Here is a 19,892-nt window from a genome sequence, read left to right on the forward strand (position 1 = left end):
TTTTTTGATATTCTTGCTACTAGACTTTCCAAATAAATTTTAAAATTCATTTATTTCAATTTTCTTAAAAAGTCAGTTGGGATTGTGTTGATTGTGTAAATTCATTTGGGAAATATTGCCATTTAACAATACAAACTCTTTTTATCCATAAACATTGAATAGCTTTGTTTTTAGGTTTTCTTTCATATTTTTCTGAATTGTTTTCAATAGTTGAGTCTTAAAGTTATCAAGTAAACTTCTTTTGTTAAATTAGTTTTCTACAAGTTTTATTATTTAAACGCTGTTGAACATTTAATTTTTATTTTAAATTTGTATTTCTCATTAGTGTTTGGAAATTATTGATTTTTGTATACTGATTTTGTATTTTGGAAATTTGTTGAAATTGTTCATTAGTTTTTTTATTAGATCCTGTGACTTTCTAGTACACGGTCATGTCATCTTGAATAAAGATAGTTTATATTCTTTCTTTTCAATTAGGATAACTTTCATTTCTTTTTTATTGTCTAATTGCCCTGGTTAGCTCCTGCAGTATAATGTTGAGTAGGTGAGAAGACTTATCCTTGTCTTGCCCCAATATTACGAAGAAAGGATTCAGTCCATCACCATTAGGTACAATGTTAATGGTGAAATAAAATCAAAACCCCCTGGAATTTTTTACTCACTTTACTCTTCAATAAAACTCTCCTGCTTCACATTCTGTCTCACTTTTTCTGACTTTTCCTTCTACATTTAGATTCTAGATATTGATATTTCCTGTTATGCCTCAGGTTTTTGTTTGCCTTCTATATTTTTCCATGTCTTTATCTATTGTGATTCACAGATCTCTCACTCTCATTCCAAGCTTTTTTCCTTAGTTATTGATTCCAAATTGGACATAATAGTTGCTTAATCTAAACAAAACACACTAATACATTGTTTACCTACTTGTCTATTTATCTATTATCTATCTGTCATCTATCTGTCTTTCTATCATCATCTATCTATCAAGCCCCTTCTCATTCTCTGAATATTTTCACCAATGACCTTTGACATATTTTAAATTTAACTCTAATCCATCTATATTGCAATTGTATCATTCAGTAGCGTTCTCTAATCTTTTTGCCTAGATCCAATTCTTTAGTATTTACTTGACCAAAGAAAACTTTATTGCAGTTGAAGTAATCTTTATATAATGCACATCTAAGCAACAGATATGTTAAATTTAAAAAGTCCTGAAAAGCCATTTTAGGTAGTAAGAGAATGGGTACATGTAAGGAGACATCCTATATGGAGTCTTCTTATATGACTCTATATAAGATGTCTCCTTACATGGCGTCATTCTCTTACTACATAAAATCGGTTTTGAGGTCTTTTGAAATTTGATGCCATCTCACCTTTTAACACACACATTTCCTGGTATTATTTTATTCACCCTTATCTTAAATTTATTTATATGGCTAAAATAAACTATGTATTTTTTTCTCCATAAAATTTTATTATTGTTAAATGAGTGAATAAATTGTTAACTATCTATCACCAATTCTAATTTCAAAGATGAAAGTGAACAAGGATGACTTCAGGGAAGGTTAGACAACTAACACTTGTGTTGGTTAAAACAAAGAAATAGTTTTGAATCCCTCAATGCATTAATACATTGTTTCTCTCAATTAATTTAAGTGTTTATGGTTACTCTCCAGTAAAGTAGCATTATTTCCATTTTTTAGGGACTTTAATGAAAGGATGGAGTCCTATAAGCAAACTATCATGAAACATTTAATGCTTAATTTTGAATGGAATTGATAAGAAACCAGGTAGATCATAAGATTATTTCACTTGCATTTTTTGAACAAAACCCTGAAATCTCCAAGGCTTGGGCCAATAAATAGAGTTTTTAAATGGGGAAAAATGAGTGATCAACAATCAGCCCTACATTTGTCCTACTATCATTTCTCAACTTTTCTTTTCCTTTAAATTACTACAACCACTACTATTGACAGATTAGAGTTAAATTTCTGATCTCTACAAAATCTCAGATTTCTTGTTTTCTCTTTAATCGTTCCTTTTAATATGTCAAGGAAAATGGTTTAACTAAATGGGACAGTTTTGAGCTTCAATGTAAAGAAAAAAATCAGACATTAAAATAAACATAAGTTTCCTCAATTTCTGAAATTTTATCCTCCTTTTCTGCTTCTAGATATTTGTCCAATGTTTGTTGATGGTATGCTATTTTAGTAACAAGGTATTTTGAGTCATCTACACTATAATCTTAAAGTGTTTGCAAAGCCTGTCTTACAAGTTTTCCCTAGTACATTTCTCCTAGGTTACCTTTATGTAAAAATGATCATGAAAATAAGTTACATTTTTTTGATAGTAGATACAATAATTATTACTTTACCTCCAGTTTTTTGGGGAGAGTCTAAATCACATAAATGATAAACCAGAGTTCAAATTCCCATCAGGCCTCATTTTTGTGCCCACCTTAACTACTGTGATCTAAGTGGATGACATCATATCCAGAATCTACATTTTGAGATTGCTATGGTCCAGTTTAAGAAAGTTTATCATTTTTGATTCTCCATTGGTCACCTTTTTCTGAGGTGATTTGTACAAGGGTTAACTTCATCCTTCGATGCGATATCACCCCTCTAAACACAGAGATGGGTCTTTACTCTTTCAGGGTCATAAATCAAATCCACATGGTATTGTATAATAGCATGATTAAGCTAATAGAAATTCACACCTTTTGTAATGGAGAGACAATAGAAGGATTTATTCAGAAAAGGGAAAAATATGAATAGCCCAGTACCAATGAGAATATGGAGAATGGAAGGTAGAGGAAAGTTATTTTTTGAGTAAATTAAGTGGTTGATCAGGTGCAAAAGAGGTGACAAAGGCAATATTCTGAAAAATAATTCTGTGATACCTGATTTTGCTTATATTACCTGGTTCTATTTGTGTATATAAAAGTGAATTTTCAACACTGAAATTATGAAGTAGTGATAAACACTAAAATATTTAAGTAATTTTTAAATTTTGATGTGGGTTTTTTTCAGCCACTTACAGATTTCTCTCAGTATATAGAAATGCATGTTGTAGTTGAGAAAAATTTGGTAAGTATATTTTGATTTATGTCTTATGTCAATTTATATTAGTAATGAGGGGTTATATAAAAAAGTTGCAATAAATTTTTAACACAGGACAATAAATGATCATCTTTGTTTTATCTCTGCTTCAAATCTATAGTAAGTTGGAAATCAAGTTTATTCTACATAAATAATGAAAACAATTGCTGCCTTTAGAATAGTTTCTTGGTAATTTTTATTCATCCCTGTATCCTCCCAATGCCTGGCAATCACTGACTTTTCTACTGTTCCATAGTTTTGCCTTTTGCTGAATGCCCTATAGTTAAAATATTCAGTATGTAACTATTACAAATTGGCTTCTTTACCTTAGTAATATGAATTGAATTTTCTCCATGTCTTTTCATGGCTTGATATCTCTTTTTTTTAACACTAAATAATATTTCATTGTATGGATATACCACAATTTATTTATTCATTCACCTACTAAAGGACAACAACTTTTGACAATTATGTATCAAGCTGCTATTAATATAAACATTCATGCACAGGTTTGTGTGCAGACGTAAGTTTCAACTCCTTCAGGTAAATATCAAGGAGCATGGCTGCTGTATTATATAGTAAGTGTATGTTTCATTTTGTAAAAAACTGTCAGACTATCTTCTTCCAAAGTAGCTGTACCATGTTGCATTCAGCACTTTAAATCATCCTGTTGTCTTCTAGCCTCTGAGATTAATGCTGAGAAATTATCTGATAATCTAATTACTTTCTGTTTCATCAGAAATTATCTGATAATCGAGTTACTTCCCTCTTGCTGCTTTCAATATTCTCTGTCTTTAGTTTTTGACAGTTTGATTATAATGAGTTTGATGATACAATAGTTCCCCCTTATCCGTGGTGTCACTTTCTGCAGTTTTGGTTTCCTGTCGTCAACCGTGGTCTAAAAATAATAAATAGACAATTCCAGAAATAAACAATTTCTAAGTTTTAAAATGCATACTATTCTGAATAGCGTGAAGAAATCATGCAATGTTCCATATAGTCCTGCCTGGGATGTGAATTATCCCTTTGACCAGCCTATCTATGCTGTTAGGCCACCTGCCCTTTTGTCACTTAGCAGCAGTCATGGTTATTAGATTGGCTTGTCATGGTATTGCAATGCTTATGTTCAGTAACCCTTATTTTACTTAAGAATGGCCCCCAAAGTATAAGAGTAATGATGCTGGCAATTTAGATATGCTAGAGAAGCCATAAACTTTATCATAAGAATGTATGTATGTATAGAAATAACAGTATATATAGGGTTGATACAATTCATGGTTTCAGGTATCCCCTGGGCATCTACTGTAATAAGTAGCTTCCTGCCCTCTGCCCCTGGTAAGGGGAAATTACTGTAATGTATCTTGGTGTCGGTTTCTTTGGTTTTATCCTTCTTACAGTTTGTTGAGCTTCCAGAATTTGTAGGTTTATGTGTTTCATCATTTTTTTCTTCAAGTCATCTCTCTTCCTCTGGGACTACCATTATTGATATATTGTTTCTGTTTAATGGTATCCCACAAGTCCTTCTTTTTTTCTTTCTGGTCCTCAGACTCAATTGTCCTCCCTTCAAGTTTGTTGATTCTTTCTCCTGCCTCTTGAAATCTGCTTTTGAACACTTCTAGTGAATTTTCAATTCAGTTATCGTATTTTTCAGCCCTAGAATTTGGCTTCTTTTTATAATTTCCATATTTTTGTTGATTTTCTTATTTTGTGTATGTGTCATTTTCCTGATTATCCTTATTCAGTGTTTTCCTTTCACTCTTTGGGCATATTTTAGACAGTTGTTTTAAAGACTTTGTCTGGTAAGTCTGCATTCCCTTAAGAATGGTTTCTCCCAATTTATCTTGCTCCTCTGGGCCACGTTTTCTTTGTTTCTGTGTTTGTCTTATGGTATAGACTTAATGTTTGTGTTTCTCCAAAATACATATTGAAATCTAATATAATGTGATGGTATTTGGAGGTGGTGCCTTTGGGAGTGGCTTAGGTCATTAAGGTGAAGCCCTCACGAATGGCATTAGGGCCCTTATGAAAGAGCTCCAAAAAGTTCCCTCACCTTTCTGCTATGTAAGGACCCAGCAAGAAGACGGCAAGATGGCCATTTATGAACCAGGAAGAGGGTTTTCACCAGACACCAAATCTGCTAGAACCTTGATCTTAAACTTTCCAGCTTCCAGAATTGTGAGAAATAAATGCCTGTTATTTAAATACCCAGTCTATGGTATTTTTGTGATAGCAGCCCAAAATGACTAAGGAACCTGGTGATTTTTGTTGAAAATTGAGCATTTGAAAAAAATAACCCCTTCTTGCTGTTTTTGCAGATTAGCTCTATGCCAGGGCAGTCCTTCGCCAATTAGCTAGGATTGTTCTCAATTTAAGGGTCATCGGAGGTAGAAGTTTAGTATGTTCTCAGATCTTTCCTGAACATATATCTTTATGAGCTTCCTTAAGTTAACCACATACAGAGCTGCTTTTGAATATCTCAGTTTTCCAAAGAGGTTTACTCCAGCTTCTCCTCAGGGTCTTGACTGGTTTGTTGTATGAGGTCTGACAATTAGGTTTGCAAACTCATTCTAGAAAAAGTGCTACATACTTCATTGCTGAATATCACTATGGTCACCTTCAAAGTACTCCCTTTGAGAAGCTGTGCACTAATGCCAGCACCTAGTTCACCCTTCGAAGCAATTTTGGAACTCTTTTTCTCGAATGGCCATCAGAGATATCATTGTATTACCCTTGATGTCCTGAATGTCATAAAATATCTTCCTTTCAATATTTCTTTTATTTTCAGGTAAAGAAAGAAGTCATTGGGGGCCAGATCAGATGAGTAGGGAGTTCCTATGTAGTTATTTGTTTACTGGCTAAAACCTTTTTCACAGACAGTGCTGTGTGAGCTGGTGCATTGTCATGATGCAAGAGCTCCTTCGGGACCATTATTATTATTATTTTTATTAGTTTCAGGTATGCAAAACAATGTAATAGTTAGACATTTATCATTTAAATCCCTCACAAAGTGATAACCCCTCTCCCCCAATCTACTACCGCCCTGATATTGCATACAGTCATTATATTTCCACTGCCTTCGGGACCATTTTTACACACACCTTTCTCATGCCAACATTTTCAGTTAAGATTTTCCTAATTGTTTCTCTATCAATGTTTACTTGGTGTGCTATACTTCTCACAGTCAGCCGATGATCTTGATGCACAATTCAATGAATCTTTGCAATGTTTTCATCAGTTCCGCTCGTTAGTGGTTGCCCTGACTTCTCTTCATCAGTGATGCATTCTCTCTCCTCCCTCAGAAAAATGTTTAATCCATTTGTACACTGCCATTTTCTTCATGGCATTATCTCCATAAACTTGGACTAACATGTCCCTGATTTCACTTCTACTCTTGCCAAGTTTAACAGAAATTTAATGTTTCTTCACTGCTCTAATTCAAGCTTAGACAGTCTTGTGATGGCACACAAAAAACACGCAGCAACAATAATGAATGCCACTCAGCAAGACACCGCCCATGTCTACACGAACACAGCTGTGAGACACTGATATACCAAGGTTATGTTTGTACAGCGCTGCCAACGTAAGCACACGGTGGCAAGTTTGTGAACTTAATTGTCAGACCTCGTATATCTTCACCTGTAAGCTCTTGCTCCAGGCATCTGAAGATCTGTCATCCCCCTGAAGTTTTCACAAGCAGTGACCACTCCTTTTTTCTGTCTGAAATCTAAGTTAGATTCAACAGAAACCAGCCTTTCAGGCAGCTATTAGCCAGGTTACAACATTTCATATAAGGTCTTCTCTGAAACTTTTATTTGAAGGAGGGAAATATCTCCTCTAGATTAAACCAGGCCATAACAGAGAGGGAGTAGGGCAAAGAAAAGTAAAAGCACTACAAAATTTCTTGCCATTTTCCAGTTGAATTTTTCATGATTTGATATTTGCTTGATTGCTGTTGATCTTTGATTATTTGCCAGACCTCCTATGAGTTTATTTCAGCCAGTTTCTAATTGTCTTTTGACATTTCCATTGAGGAAAAAGGAGTTGGAATTTTCTAGCCTTCCATTTTGCTGATGTCACTCCCCCTGAAGGATATTTTTAATTACTTGTTGTCATATTTTTATGCAGGCTACTTTAAAGGCCTTGTCTGAGAGTTCAAACAGATGATTTACCTTGGTGTTGACATGTGGGTTTTGTCTTTTCTCACTGACGTGATTTTCCTGGTTCTTGGTTGACAAGTGATTTTCAGTTGCTATCTGGACATTTTGATCATTATGTTATGAGATTCTGGATTCTACATACACCTTTTATTTTATTAGCACACCAGTACTGACCAAGTTAGGTGTTTGTATTCAATGACAAAAGTTTTCAGAGGCTTCCTGATGCTATTTTGGTCTTCTTGATTCAGTTAGTGTTTCTGTAGATCCCATTGAGACCTGCCTGCACTGCTTGCAGGAGTGGAGGCTTTCCCTGTCTGTCTGGGAGATTGTAGATGATAGGCCTGGAGGTGGAAAGTGTTTTCCTGGCCTACGCAGTGCTAGTGCTAGTGGGATTCCTGCTTACATTTTCCCAGTGCTGTTTGTGGGAGTAGAAGTTCCTTTCAGGGTTTTTCTGCCTAGTGTTTACAGGTGGGGGTAGGAGACATATGGCTTCAGAGGGTGGAGCTATTTTGTGTTATCAGAGCTTGACTCATTCCCTGCTGTTACTGACAGCAGATCAAATGGCTCTTCACTGGTCCAGGCTACCTGTTGTTTCAAGTTGGACCATGAGAGATTCTATGCTGTGGGGCACAAATTACTACTCCAGGCACCAGAGTGTTAGTGGGTTTCTCACTCCATTTGTACCTGGGCTACTTATTGCCAGTGGATGAAGTTGGAAGTTGCTGGGGAGCTGTTTTTCCTCCATTTCTAGCATACTATATAAGCACCTTTCTATTTCCATATTTTTAGAGACCTCTTATGACTTTTCTTCTATGATTTCAGAGTTTATAGTTTTTCACAGTTTTGCTCAGCTGGGAGACAGGGCAAGAGAAGTCTACATCATCTTGTCTGAACCACAAGTCTCCACAATACATGTTGAAATTTAAATTATTGTGTTTTGCAAGTGTTAGTGTTTTATTAAGAAAAGACAAAATATTTATTGTGTTTTATACTTACCTTGCAATTGTCATTACCAATGCTCTTTGTCTGTGTAGATACAAGTTATTGTCTTGTGTCTTCAACTGGAAGAAATTTCTTTAATATTTGTTTCTTTATTGTTCCTAGTCACACAGCTCTGCTATCAACCATTTTCTCTGCCTTTTTGGGAATGCCTTTCTGTTGCCTTTACTTTAGAAGAATAGTTTTACTGGATGTGGAATTCTTGATTGAGAATATTTTCTTTTGGCACTTTAAATTTGTAATTTGATCCGTTCTCCACTGATTCTGATGAGAAGTCAGCTCTTAACCTTGTTGTGCCTCCCTGTATGTGATACATCGTTTTTCTCTTCTCACTCTAGAGATTTGTTTTCTTATGGCTGATGTCCAGTAACTTAACTATGATGTGATTGTGTTGAATGTCTTATTTTGTCTTACTTGCTTCATTGAGCCTATACAGTATGTAGATTAATGATTTTCATTAAATTTGGGGAGTTTTTAGCCATTACTTAAGTTTTTTTGTCTTTTTTTTCCCCTCTGTTCTCTTTCTAAGACTCTCATATAAGTGCTGGTTTGCATTATAGTGCCAAATAGGTATCTGAGATTATGTTCACTTCTTTTTTGTTTTTCCTTTCTGTTATTTATGTTGTATAGTATCTACTGACACATCATCATGTTTACATTTTTTTCCTACTGCTCATTTTAGCTATTGTATTTTTCAACTCAAGAATGTCCATTTAGTTCTTTTTTAATAGTCTTGTCATTTTTATTATTTTTCTATTTTTTCCAGCTTTATTGATATATAATTGACACATAACTCTGTAAATTTAAGGTTATGTGTTGATTTGACACATTTATAAATTACAAAATGATTACCACCATAGTATTAACTACCACCTCCACCCAGTCACATAATTGTCAATTCCTTTTTTTTTTTTTTTTAATTTATTTTTAATTTATTGGGGTGACAATTGTTAGTATAATTACATAGATTTCAGGTGTGCAATTCTGTATCACATCATCCATAAGTCACACTGTGTGTTCACCACCCAGAGTCAGCTCCCCTTCCATCACCATACATTTGATCCCCCTCACCCTCATCCCCCCCCCCAACCCCCTTACGCTCTGTTAACCACCAAATTACGTTCCCCAGATTAATTTTCAAACCCCGTGGCCATCCTGTGGTCACCGACTGCCCTCCAATCCCCTCACCCTCCCCCCCACCCCCCACCCCTCCCGCCCATCTAGCAACCCTCAGTTTTTCCTCATTGTCTCCCAAACTGTTTCTGATTAGTTCATTCACTTATTCTTTTCTTTAGAATCCGCAAATAAGTGAGATCATATGGTACTTATCTTTCTCTGTCTGACTTATTTCACTTAACATAATGTTCTCTAGATCCATCCATGTTGTTGCAAATGGTAAGATTTCTTTCTTCTTTATGGCTGCATAATACTCCATTGTATAAATGTACCACAGTTTCTTAATCCAGTCATCTACCGATGGGCATTTTGGTTGTTTCCATGTCTTAGCTATTGTGTATAGTGCTGCAATAAACATAGGAGTGCATAAAGATTTTTGAATTGAAGTTCTGGATTTCTCCGGATAGATACCTAGGAGTGGAATTACTGGATCATAAGGTAGTTCCATTTTCAGAATTTTGAGATACCTCCATACTGTTTTCCATAGCGGCTGCACCAGTCTGCAATCCCACCAACAGTGCACAAGCGTTCCCTTTTCTCCACATCCGCGCCAGCACTTGTTGTTTGTTGATTTATTGATGATAGCCATTTTGACTGGGGTGAGGTGGTATCTCATTATGGTTTTTATTTGCATTTCTCTGATGGTTAGTGAGGTTGAGCATTTCTTCATATGTCTGTTTGCCATCTGTATGTCCTTTTCAGAAAAATGTCTCTTCAAGTCCTCTGCCCATTTTTTAATTGGATCGTTTGTTTTTTTGGAGTTGGGTTGAGTAAGTTTTCCATAGATTTGTGATATTAATCCCTTATCAGATATATCATTGGCAAATATCTTTTCCCATTCAGTAGGATCCCTTCTTGTTTTCTTGATGGTTTCCTTTGCTGTGAAAAACTTTTTAGTTTGATATAATCCCACATGTTTATTTTTTCTCTTAGTTCCCTCGAGCGAGGGTGTATATCAGTAAAAATCTTACTCCGGGTAATGTCTGAGAAGTTTCTTCCTATATTTTCTTCTAGGTATTTTATGGTTTCAGACCTTACATTTAAGTCTTTAAGCCATTTTGACTTTATTTTTGTATATGGTGTAAGGAAGTGGTCCAACTTCATTTTTTTGCATGTGTCTGTCCAGGTTTCCCAGCACCATTTATTGAATAGACTGTCATTACTCCATCGTACATTCTTGCTTCCATTGTCGTAGATTAAATGGCCATATAGGCGTGGATTTATTTCTGGACTCTCTATTCTGTTCCATTGATCTATGTGTCTGTTTTTATGCCAGTACCATGCTGTTTTGATTACTGTAGCCTTGTAGTATAATTTGAAGTCAGGTATTGTTATACCTCCCACTTTGTTCTTATTTCTCAAGATTGCCTTTGCTATTCGGGGTCTTTTATGGTCCCATATAAATTTTAGGATTATATGTTCTATTTCTGTGAAAAACGATGTTGGCAGTTTGATAGGAATTGCATTGAATATGTATATTGCCTTAGGCAGTATGGACATTTTAACTATATTAATTCTTCCTATCCATGAACATGATATGTGTTTCCATCTATTTATATCTTCCTTCATTCCTTTCTTCAGTGTCTTATAATTTTCTGAGTATAGATCTTTTACTTCTTTGGTTAAATTTATTCCCAGGTATTTTATAGTCTTTGGAGCGATTGTAAATGGGATTGTTTTTTTAATTTCTCCTTCTGATGTTTTATTATTGGTATATACAAATGCAACTGATTTCTGAATATTAATTTTGTATCCTGCCACTTTACTAAATTCATCTATCAGCTCTAATAGCTTCTTGGTGGAGTCTTTAGGGTTCTCTATATATAGTATCACATCATCTGCATACAATGATAACTTTACTTCTGCCTTACCAATCTGGATGCCTTTTATTTCTTTTTCTTGTCTGATTGCTGTGGCAAGAACTTCCAGAACTATGTTGAATAGAAGCGGAGATAGTGGGCATCCTTGCCTTGTTCCTGATCTTAGGGGGAATGGTTTTAGCTTTTCCCCATTGAGTATGATGTTAGCTGTGGGTTTGTCATATATGGCCTTTATTATGTTGAGATAAGATCCCTCTATTCCCACTTTCTTAAGGGTTTTTATCATAAATGGCTGTTGGATTTTATCAAATGCTTTTTCTGCATCTATTGATATGATCATGTGATTTTTATTTTTCATTTTGTTAATGTGGTGTATCACATTAATAGATTTGCGGGTGTTGAACCACCTTTGCATACCAGGAATGAATCCCACTTGATCATGGTGAATGATCTTTTTAATGTATTGCTGGATTCTGTTTGCTAATATTTTGTTGAGGATTTTTGCTGTCAATTCCTTTTTTGTGGTGAGATTATTTAAGATTTACTCTTTTAACAATATTCAAGTATATGATAATGTATTATTAGCTATAATCATTATGCTGTACTAATGCTGTACATTATTATGTATAACTTACATTCTTTATTAACATTATCTTTTTATGAGTCAATATCCTTATTCCTTGACTTCTTTAAACATCGTTTCCTTCTGTTCCATGTTTTCAGTATCTGCTTTGAAGTTTTGTCTGCTAAGTTTAGTTTCTAACAAGTGCGTTTTTTATATGTGAGAAACATTGTTTTGTTTTATTGTGCATATCATACTTTTGTTGAAAACTGGACATTTTATATAAAATATTTTAGCAACACTGGATCCTGAAAACTCCTCTTGCAATTGTTATTTTTCTTGATTGTTTCATTTAAATGTTAAATGCCTTGCTACAGTAATTATGTAGATTCTGTCTCCAATTCTGTAGTTTCTGTCTCCCTACCAGTGTGTCACCACTGATATCTCTAGCTACTATTATTTTTTCAAATTCTTGTTCTTATTTTTAAGCCAGGATTCCTAGTGATTGACCTTGGCTCAACATATCTTAGTGGTCAACCAATAGTTGGTCAGTGGCTATGCTCCAACAATTAAGCTAGTAAGGCTTTTACCCTTTGTAAATGGATTCATCTGTGGATTGGGTAAAATATTCAATATTCAGGCAGTTTTCAAACCAGGCAGATTTTGACTTCTACAGGATTTTCTCACATATCCTTTGCTAGTGAGTGATGTCTCAAGTTTAGCCATGAATTTGTAGATATCTTGGACCCCTTTCAAGCTCTCCTGAGTATGAATACTACCTTGTGTATGTATGGACTATTCAAGACCGTCAAGGAAATATGGGAGAATGTCAAGATCCATTATTGCTGTTATGTTCTCTACATCTCCATGTTAGATATCTGGCTCATCTTCTGGTCTGTTATATGAAATAAACAATATCACAACCTAAGTTTAGCTGTGACAATGACCTTGCAATATTTCTTTGCCATAAGAGATCACTATGTTTTGACATTGTTCTTGGGCATGTGGTTTTGTCCTGCTCTGCTCCAAATAGAGTCATTATCCTCTGATAGGGAAATTGCTAGATTTTATGGCTTAACCTACCATGGTAAAAGTAGCACACAATAGATCTTGGAGTGGGGATAGGGATAGCCTGAGGTAAAATGCCACAGGTTTCCAACTGTTCTTACTATAAGATTAATAGTTTTTCTTTAATAAATACTTGTCAATTTGTGCATGTCTTTGGTCAGTTCCCAATATCTTAAAATATTTTTTTGACAATTTGTCTTGTTTTGTTATTGCTTATTGTGGAAAGAATTTGCAGAGCTCATCATCTCACCATCCCAGGAGTGCCACTCCTTGTAATTACTTTTTAAATCTTCCAGTAGTTTATGAACTTTTTTCCCCTATAGATTTCACACATTTTGTAATTATTTTATTTCACTGTTTTTGTAAATTAGGTATTTTCATATATTGTCACATCTAGTAATTTATAGATTCCTGAGTCACTTTTTGTGCATCAGTTTGCCTTTATTGCACTAAAAAACTATTCCAACATTTAGTGGCTTTAAATACAAATATATTTTTAGCTCACACTTCTTCAATTAATTATTATCCCAGCAAGATTTTCTTATGCTAGACTGGTGTCATTTATGCAACTTTAGCAGGCTACGGATTTTGCTTGGGTTTGTCTGGCCCACACAGGATGTTTCACCTGGCATATCTCATCTCTGTTCCGCGTGGTATTTCATCAGGCAGAAAACAATCCTATACTTTTTTTTTTTTATAGTGGTGTTTATGGGATTCCCTCAAACAGTAATTGGTGAGTGAAAGTAAAGGCCAAGGATATTATTGTAGATTACTCTAGACTTTATAAACAGTGTACACTTAGGTTACACTAAGTTCATAAAACAGCATAAGGTTAAAGCAAACCAAGAAAAAATGATGCAAGCAAGAGACTGTAAATATGAAATGTAAGAGGCTGCTGCTGCTGGCAGAACATGACATACTGTTTTAGAGCAAACTTTTTTTTATAAATAGAAGAGTACACTCTAAAATAATGATAAAATATATAATAAATACGTAAACCAATAACAGTCATTGGTTATCATTATCAAGTATTATGTATTGTATATAATTGTATTTGCTATACTTTTATACAACTGGAAGCACAGTGAGCTTGTTTATACCAGCATAGCCAGAAACATGTAATGCATTGCACTATAACGTTAGGATGACTATGACATCACTAGGAAATTATACTCTTAAATGACCATCATCATATATGTGGTCTGTTGTTGACCGAAATATTATGCAGTCCCTAACCATAAATGAAAGCAAAATATTGGTGTGTTAGCTAAGAGAAAGGAGCCTGTTTTTTAATTGTTTTCCTTTTTTTTTAAATGTGGGAGAATACTTATTTGCTGATGAAAATAGCCAAGTACTAATGAAAATTGATGATGTGGGCTGGAATTTTTAGTCACATCTTTGAGTGAGGGTTAATGTGTACAATTGTAATTCTAATGTTAGATAGGCCACCATTTCATCCATATTAAAATCAAGGAAAGCAGAGTATATGATTAGATATCCAAGTTCAATGTTCAATAAAGTGACACAAGTTTGTGGACTTTCTCATCTGTTCATTGCTTTATACAAAGACTATATATATATATATATATATATATATATATGTATGTATATATTCGCAGGATGTGGAGTACAGCATAAGGAATAGAGTCAGTGGAACTGTAACAGCTATATACGATGTCAGAGGGGTATTAGATTGGGGGATAGGGGTTAGCACTTTGTGAGGGGTATAAATGTCTAACTATTACATTGTTTTGTATACCTGAAACTAATTAAAAAAAAAGACTATATAACTTTTTACATCTCTAAGATAAAACTGAAAGTACTATTTTCCTCATACCTGCCAACCATCAGTTTTACATTTCTTTTTAATTTTTGCCAGGTCAATGGGCATAAAATTATCACATTGGGATTTTAATTTCCATTTTTTTAAATGAGAATTAATTTAATCGTAATTAAATGTTTACTGGCTACTGGTATTTGCTTTTTTTCTGAACTGATATCTTATGCCTTTTGCTCATTTTTTAAATGGTTGTTTACCTTCTTCTCAATTTGTAAGAAATCTTGGCTGTTAAAAATATTCATGCTTTGTTCATTATCTGCAATAAAATATCAAAGCATTAGCTTTGGTAATTGGCTTTATTGGTTGGCTTTTTGTATACACAAAACCTTATTTTTCATATATTCAAATATGCTTTCACATTCTTATGTAGTTTTGGAATTTGCAGTTTTAATTAAGAGGGTATTCCTAACTCCTATATAATTTTTGTAGTTTGCTAGATTTGTCTGTATTTAACTCTTTACTTCATCTGGAGTGTGTTTTTATATATGTCATAGGAGAAACTATAGCTTAAGATGGGTGTCTAACTATATTTTCTTTTAGATAAATAGCTGATTGTGCCAGCACCATTTATTAAATATTAAAGTCTCACATGTAATTATGTTTTCTGTTATATGTTCCACTAATCTAATTGTCTATTCACAAACTGACAACATACTCACTTGATTACAGGGTATAATGATATCTAGCAAGCAAATCTCTACTCTGTTCTTTCTCATACTTCTCTTATGCATTTTCTCTCAGCCTCTTATTCTTACATATCAAGCTTATGTTCATTTTCTCAGTCCCCCTACCTGAATAGGGGACTTCAATTAACATGACATTTAAATTTAATACTAATTTAGGGTAATAATGAAGTTTCTGATAGGAAGTCTTCTTATCCAAGAATAACATATACTTTTTGGTTTAGACTGATTTTGCATCTTTTAATAATTAGTGTAGTTTTCTTTATGTAGATTTACAGACTTTTTTGTTTTACTTTTAAGTACTTTAGATTTTTCAGTATTGTAAATAAATTTCTTCATATCACTGTTCGAAACTGTTTAGGAAAAAAAATCATTAATTTTTGTAGATAGCTCCTATATCCAGCCACCTTACCATATTCTCTTAATAATAGCAGTAGTTTTATAAAAATCTCATGGGTTTTCTAGTATAAAACATAAGTTCAATGATATAGTTTTATTTCTTTTTTCTAAATGTTGTAATAGTTATTTTATTTTCTTGTGTTTTTCCATTTATAAAAATTCCCCTGAATGTGTTAAATAATGGAGGGAATAGCAGGCAAGCTATATAGTTCCTGATTTGAATTAAAATGGTTTTTTTCAATTAGAATAATGTTTATTACCAAGTTTTAGTTGTTGATATTGCCATTTTTGTGTTTAGTCTTTATCATATATAAATAGTTTTACTTGGTTTTCATTTATTGAGTTGTTATTAGAAATTGCTGCTGAATTTTATCAAATGCTTTCTCAGCATTTACTGTTATGAACGTGTAGGTTTTCTCCTTCTGTCTATTTATATAATGGATAATGTTACGTGTTTCATTGATGTTGAATCTTAGGTTACTGGAAGATAACTCTGCCTTATCATCACACGTTATTCTTTTGAATAACATTGCTGGAATATATTCACTAATATTTAGAAGTTTTGCATTTATATTCATGGGTACAATTGTTTTATAGTTTTATTGACTAGATCAATTACCACAGAAGAAACTTGAAAGATAATTAAAGAACTACTACTAAAAAACTCATAAAGAACTTAAGAGCTCACAGCTGCATTTCATCTAGCCTTTAAATAACAGATAATTGCACTGTATTCTAATCTAGTGGGGTTTGGTATGAATAAAAATCAGCTGGGCAACTTGGTGGAAAAAAAAGAGGCCCAGACCCTGCAACTTCAACAAATCTGAGTCTCTATGCTTTGTTAACTTTCCAGGTAAGTCTGACACATACTCAAACCAAGAATCAGTGTTCTAAACTGTTTAGAAAGTTTCCAATTCATTTTATAAAGACAAAAATCTTTAATTACAAAATCTAAGCTAGGACCATAAATTAGATTGTATTAATCCCTTGCTTAAGACTTTGGAATTAGTTTTCTTTTTTTCTTTCTTTTTTATTGAGGATAACTGACATACACATTATATTAGTTTCAGGTGTACAACATAATGATTTAAATATTTGTATGTATTGCAAATTGATCACCATAATAAGTCTAGTTAACCTTTGTCACCATACAGTTACAGAATTTTATTTTCCATGATTACTTTTAAGATCTACTGTCTTAGCAATTTGCAAATATGTAATAAAGCATGCTGTTCATTACATCACCTTGACATGCTGTTCATTACATCACCTTGACTTAATTAATTTTTTAACTGGAAGTTTCTACCATTTGATTCCTCTCATTCATTTTACATACCCCACACCCTACCTCTGGAAACTACCACTCTATTCTCTATATCTATGAGCTTGCTTATTTTAAATTTCATATATAATTGAGATCAAACACTTTTACTTTGAAGTTCTTACTCTTAAATCTCTCAGATCATCTTGCTTTTTCACCTAATCCTGAAGGATCTATGATTTTACTACCTCTTAGTTTCACCACAACTTTAGTATATGTGCTGCTGAAGCGAGCACAACACAACTTTAAATAACTAATCTACCAGTAATTTCTTTGATTACCTTTATGCCCTATCTGTTGTCCAAACATTATATCCTTGGTCTTCTTTCTTATTTGCACATTGGTGAGTTCTAAACTTGAACTTGAAGCATGTACTACAGCTTTGTCATATTGAATGTTGGCATACAGTGATCAACCTACTGATTGTTCACCTTTATTTCTATGTGTTTGTGGATTTGTGCTGTCTGTGTATGTATCACCAATAGTCTTGTTGGTTGTTTTAAAAAAACTTGATAAAGTATGAATAAAATATGTATTAAAATTAAAAAAAGAATATATAGAGATCCTGTATATCCTTTAAGGGATTCACCCCCACCCCCAATTTGTAACATCTTGTAATACTATAGTACAATATTACATCTAGGATATTGACTTTGATAGTCGAGATACAGAATAATTCCATCATAAGATGCTGTGTAGCCTTCTCATAGCCACACCGACTTCTCCCTCACCCTGTTTCCCTGATCTCTGTCTGGCAACCACTAATCTGATCTTTGTGTCAATACTTTTTTTAAAATTTCAAAATGTTATAGAAGTGGAATCATTTAGCATGTAACATTATGAATTCTTTTTCACACCACTATTCTGGAAGTTCTCCCTGTCTTAAGTACTTTTTAAACTTTAAGTCAATTGACATGTTCTTAGTGCCAATTTTTCCTACTTTTGAAGTAACAGATGTAGCCAATCTGAATATTTGGGGGGTTTTTAAGGTAAATTACATTGCTATAATTGCTTATCATTCAAATTTTTGAAATCTTTTTAAGCATTTACCAGTAATCCATTCTTTTTTAAGCTTTTAACACTAACCCATTCTTTTTTAAAATTAAAAATTTTAAATTAAAAATTAGTAAAATTTTATAGGTTAATAAAATTATATAGGTTTCAAGTGTACAATTCTATAATACATCATCTACCTATTGTACTGTGTGTTCACCACCCAGAGTCAGTTCTTCTTCCATCACCATATATTTGAGGCCCTGTACCCTCTTCTCTCACCCCAACCCTTTACCATCTGGTAACTAGTAAACTGTTGGCTGTGTCTGAGTTTTATTTATTTCTTTGTCTTGTTCATTTCTTGCTTTCAGCTTTATGTACCACAAATGAGTGAAACCATATGGTTCTCAACTTTCTCTGTCTGATTTATTTTGGTTTGCATGATAATCTAAAGATTCATCTATGTCGTGGCAAATAGCAGCGTTTGTCTTTTCTTATGGACGTGTAATATTCCATTGCATATATGTACCACATCTTTATCCAATCATCTATGAATTAAAACTTTGGTTGTTTCCATGTGTTGGACACCACGAGTAATGCTGCAATGAACATAGGGTACATATTTCTTTATAAATGAATATTTTCAGATTTTGGGGGTAGATACCCAGAAGAGGAATTGCTGGGTAGTATGGTAATTCTATTCTTAATTTTTTGAGAAATTTTCATACTGTTTTCCATAGTGTTGTGCCAATTTACATTCCCACCTGCAGTGTATGAATGTTCCTTTTTCTCCACAACCTCTCCAACTCTTGTTATTGTTTGTCTTGTTGATAATAGCCATTCTAACGGGTGTGAGGTGGTATCATTGTGGTTTTCATTTGTGTTTCCCTAATAGCAAGTGAAATTGTACACTTTTTCATATATCTGTTGGCTGTATGTCTTCTTTGGAGAAATGTCTGTTTAGGTCCTATGCCCATTTTTTACTTGGACTGTTTGTTTTTTAGTTATTGAGTTGTATAAGGTCTTTATATATTTTGGACATTAGCTCCTTTTCAGAGGTGTTGTTTGCAAATATTTTCTCCCATCCCGTTTGTTGCCTCTTCGTTTTGTTGATGGTTTCTTTGGTTGTACAGAAGCTTTTTAATTTGATATAGTCCCATTCATTCATTTATTTTATTTTTTTAAAGTTTATTGGCTTGACAACTGTTAGTAAAGTTACATAGGTTTCAGGTGTTTATGTTTACTTTTACTTTCCTTGACTTTGAGGTTAAATTCACAAAATTCTCTCTAAACCCAAGGTCCGTAAGTTTAGTAACTATGCTTTCTTCTATGGAATTTATAGTTTCAGGTCTTATATTTAGGTCTTTGATCCATTTTGAGTTAACTTTAGTATATGGTGACAAATATCAGTCTAGTTTCATTCTTTTGTATGTGGCTTTCCAATTTTCCCAGCACCACTTATTGAAGAGGCTTTCTTTTCTCTGTCATGTGTTTTTGACTCCTTGTCAAAAATTATCTGCCCATGTTTATGTGGGTTTATTTTTGGGTTCTTAATTCTGTTTCATTGGTCTGTGTGTCTGCTTTTCTCCCAGTACCATGCTGTTTTGATTACTGTCTCTGTAGTGTAATTTGAAATCAGGGAGTGTGATACCTCCAGTATTGTTCCTTTTTCTCAGGATTGCTTTGGATAGTCAGGGTCTTTTGGGATTGCACACAAATCTGATGGTTTTGTTGTTGTTGTTGTTGTTGTTGTTGTTCTATTTCTTTTTAAAA

General features: G+C 33.6%; 1 protein-coding gene across 1 annotated transcript in view; it reads left to right on the top strand.

The window, feature by feature from the left end:
• ADAM2 (ADAM metallopeptidase domain 2) overlaps positions 1-19,892 on the top strand; it is a 95,902-nt gene that overhangs the window by 16,654 nt on the left and 59,356 nt on the right. The window contains exon 7 of the mRNA XM_033105169.1: positions 3,033-3,089. Within this exon, the coding sequence (XP_032961060.1) occupies positions 3,033-3,089 (57 nt within the window). The remainder of the gene's footprint in view (positions 1-3,032; positions 3,090-19,892) is intronic.

This window comes from Rhinolophus ferrumequinum, chromosome 4, assembly GCF_004115265.2.
Source record: "Rhinolophus ferrumequinum isolate MPI-CBG mRhiFer1 chromosome 4, mRhiFer1_v1.p, whole genome shotgun sequence".
In the NCBI taxonomy this organism is placed as follows: Eukaryota; Metazoa; Chordata; class Mammalia; order Chiroptera; family Rhinolophidae; genus Rhinolophus; species Rhinolophus ferrumequinum.